This window comes from Solanum pennellii, chromosome 11 (genome assembly GCF_001406875.1).
Source record: "Solanum pennellii chromosome 11, SPENNV200".
Lineage (NCBI taxonomy): Eukaryota > Viridiplantae > Streptophyta > Magnoliopsida > Solanales > Solanaceae > Solanum > Solanum pennellii.
The window spans coordinates 59,477,965-59,486,555 of record NC_028647.1 but is presented as its reverse complement, the minus strand read 5'-3'; the positions used below and the strand labels follow the sequence as shown (position 1 = coordinate 59,486,555).

Below are 8,591 nucleotides of genomic sequence, written 5' to 3'. Positions count from 1 at the left end.
ACGCCCTCCTAATTTCTCTTCTTCATTTCTAATCACATTGAAGTCTCCTCCGACTAACCAGGGAATTCTGATGTTGTTGGATAAATCCTCCAAGGAATCCCATAGTTGTTGTCTTTCACTTTGTGTACATTTAGCATATACTAAAGATATTGACACTTCGATGTCCAATCCTTGATTCTACACTTTGATAGTCAAAACTTGTTCCTCATTTCTTTCTATTGTGTATTCCATCAGTTCATCAAAAAAATCCCAAATTTTCCCGTTTATATTAACTACATCATGCTTCATACCAACCTAAATTCGTACGTGTTTAGGTTCAGACTCGGTGATTAATTCCTAATTGTTCATGGGTGCTAAGGCCCAATTATAAGTGTGGAAAGTGTGTTAGATGTAAATCAAGTCCATAAGGAACTCATAGCATACAAAGAGTTTTGTAGCCTAATACCAACCTAATGGCAGGTCTCAGAGTTTTCTTTCAAACATATTTGATTGTTCGTCAATTCGAGTTATGTGCTAAAAGTTAAGTCCATTTTAGTGAGCACTACGTAGTCTGCGCGGACCGTCAGGTGACTGTGCGGGAACGTTAGTGTTACTGCAATGGCCGCAAGATCTAGGCTCCAAACTGTACACCTTCGCTCTGAATTCTTAGTTTTCTCTTCTTTTCATAGTTTGAGGAGGGGTGTTTTTGTCCTTTCCTCATTCCATAACCCGAACCGTTGACTATTAGCTTTCTTCAAAAGTCAAATTTAATTAGATTTCATTAGTTACAATAAACTCCTCTTTTTTGTCCAACACTTCAAAAAATAATATTTACAAGAAAGCTAGACATTGCAATAACCATTCTTCCTCAAACTTCAAATTAAGGTATGTAGGACAAATGTCTGACGGATGTAAACAAATATAATTGAATGTTATTCTCAGTAATGCTTTACTAATTTGTTACTTCAAAATACGTTTTAAATCTAAATTATTAATGATAATAACGACTCTTTAGAATTCAATCACGGACAACTGAATTTGACATATTTAAAATCTTGCATATGTGCGTATATTTTTTTTCATACCTCAAAATTTGCGAATAAGATTGATATAAATATTTTTGAAATGTACGTAATGAACAAATTCAAATGATGCATTTTAAATTAGTGGTAAACATAGTTATCACATAATCTATGGGCTCAAAACTATGAATTTGTCATGGTCAATCAACTTCATTTTGCAGAACTGTTTATTCAACCATGATTCCAACAATCATGAAAACTAGACTTGAAGTCCTTCAATTTGATGTGTAATAAGTCTTCTAACTCTCAATGTATTTGGAGATATGCTCATCATAAGTCAACCCATTAACAAGAAAATAATTAACTTATCACTTAAGATTATTATTTCAAAGCTCCCTTTGGCCTCTTAACTTTCGTCTGAGACTTTCAAGTGATTTTATGTAGTTTTTATTTGGTATATAACCATTTAACTGCTATAAATTCTAGTTATATTTTTTACTTGAAATGAAAGAGAAAAAATTGACATTTAATAATATCAATTTTAAGGTATAACATAAAAGGCCAGTAGTATTGACGGTCAGTCTCAAAAATCTAATACAACAAACTTTGTTGCTTAACCAACAGTCTCTGCTGCCTTGTGTAACTATTAATCCACGGCGATACATAGAGCCTAATTAGAGGGTCATTGTCTCTTTAATGTCAGTTTGTCTACTTAAAGACTCATTCTACCTTCTTGCTTTCTTTGGCTTCAGCTTCTTCCGCGGCCTTTGTCTTTCCTTCGTCAAACTCCAACAACTGTTCAACAAAAATATCAACAATACAGTTTTCAGCATTCGAAACAGAAATGTAATAGAAACAAAGTCTTATTGCTTCATATAAAAGGTAGTGGAGGTTTGGTTCATACTCTATCAAAGATTATCAATTCAAAATGCAAGAAAAAAGTTCTGATCATAATATGCTTCGCTCGAAAAAACTGCAAGAAACCTTCCTTTCTCCTACTTTATATATAGTTTTTAACCAAAGCCATTAGATGCATTTTCAAAAATTTCTGGCTGCATGTCTGATACTACAAGAGTAGTGCATTTTGACGAGTCCAACACGGATGCAGCAACAATTTCGGAGAGTCCGAGCAACATAGTTCTAGAAGAAGTGTTTTTCCCAAACATCTGACGAGGAAATCTAATCTCCATAAAGTATGTAGTAAATAAATGGGAGTAAACAGCATAATAGAATTCAAGAGCCATAAACAGAAAAGTCAGCTATTAGACTTGGTAAAAACAGATTGTCAAGAAAAACATACAGGCTTCACATCCCCGTTCCATATGCAATGTACCGCCAAGAATCCAATTACAGCTGGAACAATATATAGCAGAGCAGGCTGAAAAGAAACAAATGTCAAGTCAACAATTAATGGCAACGCTTTCTTGCAAGGGATATAAAGTGTTAAAGTTCAATTCAGACACCAACCTGTGCAGCTTGGAACCAGTTCATAACAAATATTGTGAGTGCCAAACCAAATGTGTATCCTAAAAATGCACTCTTGAAGTATTGGGGTTCCTTCCCCCTGGAGACATCAAAACGGAGTGCCAATGCGACAAAAATGCCTGAAATTGAAGTGATCAAATGTTACCAAGTGTATCTACTCAAGCAAAGAAGAAGTTGCAAAAGAAAAATGATGCAAGACCATCGCAAGAAGCAAATAATAAGCAATTGTGGAAGACCAAATAAAGTTCAGTAGTTAGAGTAAAAGAAATGAAGCATTTCTTCAATATGGTAAACCTCATCCCATATTCCTTCTCGAGGGACCAACAGTGGGTTTCTCCACTTTTTCCTGTCTCAAACCCCAAACCTCATAGTTTACGATGGAGGATCCCTCTATTATATTTAATCTCTCTGGTTTAGTCATAAAAAGTAAGCTAATAATTTATAAAGTTGCATCTGTAGCTATTTACAAATAGCAGAGGTCAAAAATCAGAAATGGCTTTTTATGAGAATGGAGGTTATACCAGGTATAACTATATCTCCAAGACCCAGCATTGAGAAGGGGCGTTTAGCATCTGCTGTGGGAAACAAAAGCTGCAGACAAAGCAATTTTATAATCAGGAGACACAGTAACTAACAAAGGTGTGGAATGGAAAATTTAAAGAATCAGCTACATATAAAAAGGTCTATACACACCTTGATAGGAGCATCAAAAGATTTGGCTACACTGACCATCACGGGGGTAAAAAAGACCCAGAAGATGTCATACACAAAAAGTCCTGTCTGCATTTTTCAAAAGCCATTGGCATTCCACATCAGCAACAAGTTAATGAATATAGAAAGTTGTATAGCGAGTGGTAATGCCTATGTTAAAGAACGCCATAAAGAAGCCTAAAAAATTCTACCATTAGGGGTTAATATAATATAAAATCATTAGAAATATCTCATGAAGTTCTTTTTCCACTTCTTCAAAGGGATATTGGGAAGAAGCAAATCAGGAAAAACAAAGGGATATTTGGTTTAAGGCCAGAAACAGAACCAGAATAACACCTATGAACCATGTACAGTTAGATATAATACACAAATTTCTTCCCTTACCAATAGTATGGCACCAGTCTTAAATGATCCAAGTGAAAGCATTTCAATACCCTGAAATTAAAAGGGCAGAGGAAAATCCATATCATTCATCAAGGTAGACATGGTGAGACTTAAGAGGGGACCAAACACTTTTCAGCTCTGCAAAAATATCCATTGATTCGAAGCATACAAATAGTAATAACAAGTAACGTTGGCTCAATGTAAGGACCCAATGTGGGATGTGGGTAGGGCGCATGTCAAAAGTAAAAACCCTAACAATGACAAGGATCCTGGTGTTTTAGTGGGAGCACGATAGAGGGGTGGGTCCATATTCTACCAAATACATAGATGTAGGTTTATCAAATGAGATTTTCCCGTTATCAATAAATAAGAAAATAAAATAAAGAAAAACATCGGAGTGCCATCACGGATCCAAATTACATAAAGGTGGGTCGCCTTTGCAGATAGACAAGTACAACTATGCTTGGTCCTAGAACAAGTGTAGACAAATGCGAGTTATTTATATGAATGTTGACCTCTCCATTTACGTCACCTAGTTTGATAAAGGGTACATATTAAAATAAAAAAGAAAAGAATCAATGAGTCTTAAATTGGTACTTCCTTTGTTCCAATTGTATGATACTCTCCATTTTGGCATATATTCCTCCTGTCCACTTTATGTGATTCCCTTTGGCTAGGCATGAAGTTTGAAAAAGAAAGAATTTTTTTTGAATCTTGTCTCTCAAACAAACCGTAGATGTTTGTGTGGACCATAAACCATCTCATTAAGCGTAAAATGAAAAGTTTAAAATTGAAACATTTCTAAATACAAAAAAGAAACACCATTCCTTTTAAAAGGATGAAAAAGGGAAGTGCATCACATAAATTGGATGGAGGAAGTGTACAATATACTCTACCTAAATCATATAACATCCATCTAAATTAAACATATCTTCAAAATAGGAAGTCCATGTGAATTTGGCCTCTGAAAATGAAGAAATTTAAGACTCTATTGTCAGGACAAATGATATATTAACACATCAAGCCACACAAACTGTGTGTGAAGCATGAAGCTCACAGATTATATGATAAGCGAATATCCAATTGCTTATTAATGATGCAATAAACAGCCAGCCAGCAAAAGAGCAGAACACCTTCATATCAGAAACTCAGACACCGGACTAGTGAGTAGTACTAACCACATTTTCTTAGAACAAATGATAAGATTTTTTGGTTAGTAAATGAAATTGATTATGAGAGAGGAGCCAGATTAGCCATCAACACATTACTACTAGCAGGGTTGGCAGCTTATCATGCACAGAAGATTTTGTTAATATGGAATAAGAAGTGTTGGAACAATAACAGCTGCAAATCTCAAACACAGGAGAAATGTGTATTTAACTGAGTGTCTGACTTTTGCAAGCAGAAAAAAGGGATACAACAAATACGCCTCACCCAAAACAAGTTGAAAGAAGGAATAATGAAAAAAAAAAGGTGCTCCAGTAAAAATGAAAAATGTAACTTAGATGGATATGCTGACAAACCTGAATGCAAAAGGCAAGGCCCAAAACGTTGTTAGCTAGCCAATGCTTTTGTTTAGCATACCATACACAGAAAATGGTTCCAGGAATTGCAGAGACAATCTGAGACCTTGTGAACTCAAACTCCAAAGCTGAAAAGGAGGAAATTAAATAACTAAAATGAGCATTGTAAGACCAAGGATTCTTCTAACAGGTTCAATTGGCATTTTCAGAAGAGACAAGAAAGTGGTCCCTACAGCGGAAATATGGGAAGTGCCATATTATGAGATCATCATTCCACGTCTTTGGCAAAAAACGCTTAATAGCAGGTAACAATGTTGCCCTGTAAAGCCACAAAGAAAGAGATGACATAAAGCACATGCACCAAAAACTCTTGTTCAGTAACTTGAAATAGAATATATTAAGCATAGCAGAATGATCCATACGGAGAGAACATACGAAAGTGCAGCAATGCCAAGTACGAAGAAGTAGCACGTCAAAACAGCATTAACCAGGTCTTTTGACAGGAATTTAAAAAGCAAGAACAATGACAAGAGCATTGCACTTCCAACCAAGGGAAACCTCATTGCATGTTCATTAGACATTGTTTCCTGGAGAACAGCAATCAAATATTTAAGGTGATATCAAAACAGACAGGACTGGAAAAAAAAAAAGGGAAACTACAACTTGGAGTCCGGAAGATATACCGAAGGTGGAGTAGGCTTAACAGAACGGCAGCAACCCACAAAGACAGTAAGGCAGGCTGTTACAATGACATTTACATTTGGATCCACATTCACCACCAGTGGTGCCAGACTCAAACCTGAATCCACCAAAAAAGCAAGAGTTTCAAGGTAATTGCATCAACATAAAATTTAAAAGTGATTTGAAATTTCCACGACCACCTAATATACTTTCTGATCTCCAGATAGCATATATTATTCGAGAAAGAACAAGCATTGAGAAAAGGGGCTTAAAAGAATAAGAGAAAAAAACTGGCAGCAGGAAAATATCCTCAGGGGTACATGCAAGTTTCTAATATTGGCATAAGCTAACTATCCTTAGAGAAATACCCTCAACAAAGAAAAATGATGAAACAAACATCCAATACATGAGAAAATGGTAAAAATATTTTTTTATCAGATACATGTATTTTCATTAAGCAAAAATGTATAAAGAACCCATTCTGCCATATATGTCTACTCAATGAACTAAATATGTTGAGTGGAACCTACTGTAACATAAATTAACAGTTACAGTATATGTCTACTCAAATTCCAACAGCACAAAGATAGGAGTGCAGCTGCAGAGAAAATTAAAAGGTACAAAACTTAAGTTACTTTTTTTATTTTATGATAGCGGTATCCAGACCAAGTTCGGTGCACCTCAACTAATTCCACCAGGTACGATGCTACCTTCCACCAGCATAGATAACAGGCAACTTTGTCCAAGGCTGCTTGGATAGATGGGGAGATATTGCCTAGTTTTTTTTGCCTCCGCCCACTTCATTAATCACTAAACCGTACTCTTGGGTGCAAAATTTAAGTTAATACTTAGCATCATTCATCTTGCAAAGTATCATTCACCTACATTGTGCCTCTCCAATTAACAACAAAGAATGCATGAATCAAAATCAACAGAAACCATACCTAACAAAGCAACATTCGCGATACGCTCCATATTCTTCATCCTCAAAGGTATTAAAATGCAGAGCTTCACTCCAGGTCAGACTCCCCCAACAAGAGGAACCTATAAGACAACCAACATCATGAGCACCAATTATCAAACTTTACATATAACTGAATCATACCTAAACAGAACAAAAGCTACATCACAAAACCCACACAGAAACAGCAGAAAAGTAATCAAAAATCAAGATTCACCTACTAAAAAAAGAACACATTGTTATCACAAGTTGAAAATCTAATAAAAATCATTTCTTTACGCAAACCCAATTTACCAAATTCCCTAAATTTTGCCCCTGAATTATAAAATTGCAAAATCAGACATTGGAATCAACCATTTCTAACATAAACCCATTTTCATAAAACGTTTAAATTACAATAAAAACAACACTATAAACCCAATCTAATGAAAAAATAATAATCTTCATGCAAATATACTCATTTTTACCTTACAAGAATACAAAAGAATTTGATGTGCGTTTCTCTTCCGATCTTCAAAGCACACGGATCGGCGAGATTTTTGGATTTGGGAATTTTGCTATGTAAACATTTTTTTCGTTTTTGTGTTTCTTTTCTGTGCTAATAAAATAAGGTTTTAGCCCTTTTTGTGGGAAGAAACACGTCAATATTGACAGTTCTGACCAATGAAAGACTGCCACGTAGCTTCATAAAATATCTAGTACTAAGTTTTAGTGTAGTAATTTAGTATTAATAATACTTTTAAAAAGAGAGAAAATAACAAAATTGATTGCTCCTATTTTGTGAAGGTACACTAGTTTCGATAATAAAAGTTACTTAAAAATGAATATTTTTTTGGTTATAAATCTATTTTATTAGTAGATTGTTTATTTACTCAATCTATGATTTATGAACTACTTACATTTGTGTATATATATATACAGGGGGGAACTTACCTTTGGTCTAGGGTGCGAGCGACATCTCTTCATCAGAAAATTACATTGTATATAGAAATTAAATTTTAATTTAATAAATATTAATACATGAATTGACACATCTTGAAATAAGCATAAGGTTTTTAGTCTATTGGTTATATAAGTGGTTGCACAAACCCGGTTAGGTCATATGTCCAAGACCTACTAATCTCATTATAAAAAAGAGCTCTCTGGTAAGATTGAGAGCATGGTGAGTTATGTTTCTATTTATTTCTTATTAAAACAATGGAGATAATTGATAGAAGACATAATATATAAATATGCCCTTTAACTTGGCCTCATTTCACATTTATGTCCTTCAACTTTAGATATGCACAAGTAGACACTTAAATTTGTACTTAAAAAAGTAGACACATGAGTCCTACGTGGCACAATACACGTAGCACACCACGTATGACAAAAAATGACATCTAGGATGTCATATACGAAATGTGTGTATATTTGTTCAACTTTGCACAAGTTTAAGTGTCTACTTGTGCACACCAGAGTTGAAGGGCATAAATGTGATTAGAAAACAAGTTAAAGGGCATATGTATATATTACATCTTGATAGAATGTTGTTTTGAATTATACTAATATTAAGGGTAAATTTTATATTTTACCTTATTACAATTATTTATCTTGTCGGAGGCATTAATTAACAAAAGTAATTATACTTTATGAATTTTATTTTAATATTTTGAAAGACTTAAAGGGTGAGTCATGTTGTACTTTGGTCTATTATATCACATTCATTTTGACAAAGTTGATGGATGAAAAGATTATCAATTACATAGATAAATTTGTACAATTACTCATGATACTTCATGTGTATCTACTTATTTTACGAAATTGTGTGTACTTTGGGATGAGTTTGATGCACTTGTTCGTCCA

General features: G+C 34.3%; 1 protein-coding gene across 2 annotated transcripts; it reads right to left on the bottom strand.

Moving 5' to 3' along the window:
• Window positions 1–1,506: 1,506 nt before the first annotated feature.
• On the bottom strand, window positions 1,507–7,369 carry LOC107005153 (signal peptide peptidase-like). Of its 2 annotated transcripts, XM_015203662.2 has the most exons (12): window positions 7,214–7,369; window positions 6,730–6,829; window positions 5,788–5,903; window positions 5,540–5,691; window positions 5,338–5,423; window positions 5,105–5,232; window positions 3,582–3,632; window positions 3,180–3,266; window positions 3,008–3,077; window positions 2,469–2,605; window positions 2,302–2,379; window positions 1,507–1,796 (listed from the first exon to the last, which is right to left on the bottom strand). In XM_015203662.2, the coding sequence occupies exons 2-12, from the start codon at window positions 6,767–6,769 to the stop codon at window positions 1,722–1,724; spliced, it is 1,020 nt and encodes a 339-aa protein (XP_015059148.1). In that variant the 5' UTR covers window positions 6,770–6,829; window positions 7,214–7,369; the 3' UTR covers window positions 1,507–1,721. The 2 variants fall into 2 exon arrangements, with proteins under 2 accessions (XP_015059148.1, XP_027768953.1); XM_027913152.1 differs by lacking the exon at window positions 3,582–3,632.
• Window positions 7,370–8,591: the final 1,222 nt, after the last annotated feature.

Excerpts from the sequence above, each read along its gene's own strand:
- LOC107005153 (XM_015203662.2), bottom strand. The coding sequence starts at position 6,769 with ATGAAGAATATGGAGCGTATCGCGAATGTTGCTTTGTTAG. Across the intron at positions 5,904-6,729 it reads CGCGAATGTTGCTTTGTTAG|GTTTGAGTCTGGCACCACTG; the intron begins GTATGGTTTCTG and ends TGGTGGATTCAG. Across the intron at positions 3,267-3,581 it reads AGACTGGTGCCATACTATTG|ACAGGACTTTTTGTGTATGA; the intron begins GTAAGGGAAGAA and ends TGAAAAATGCAG.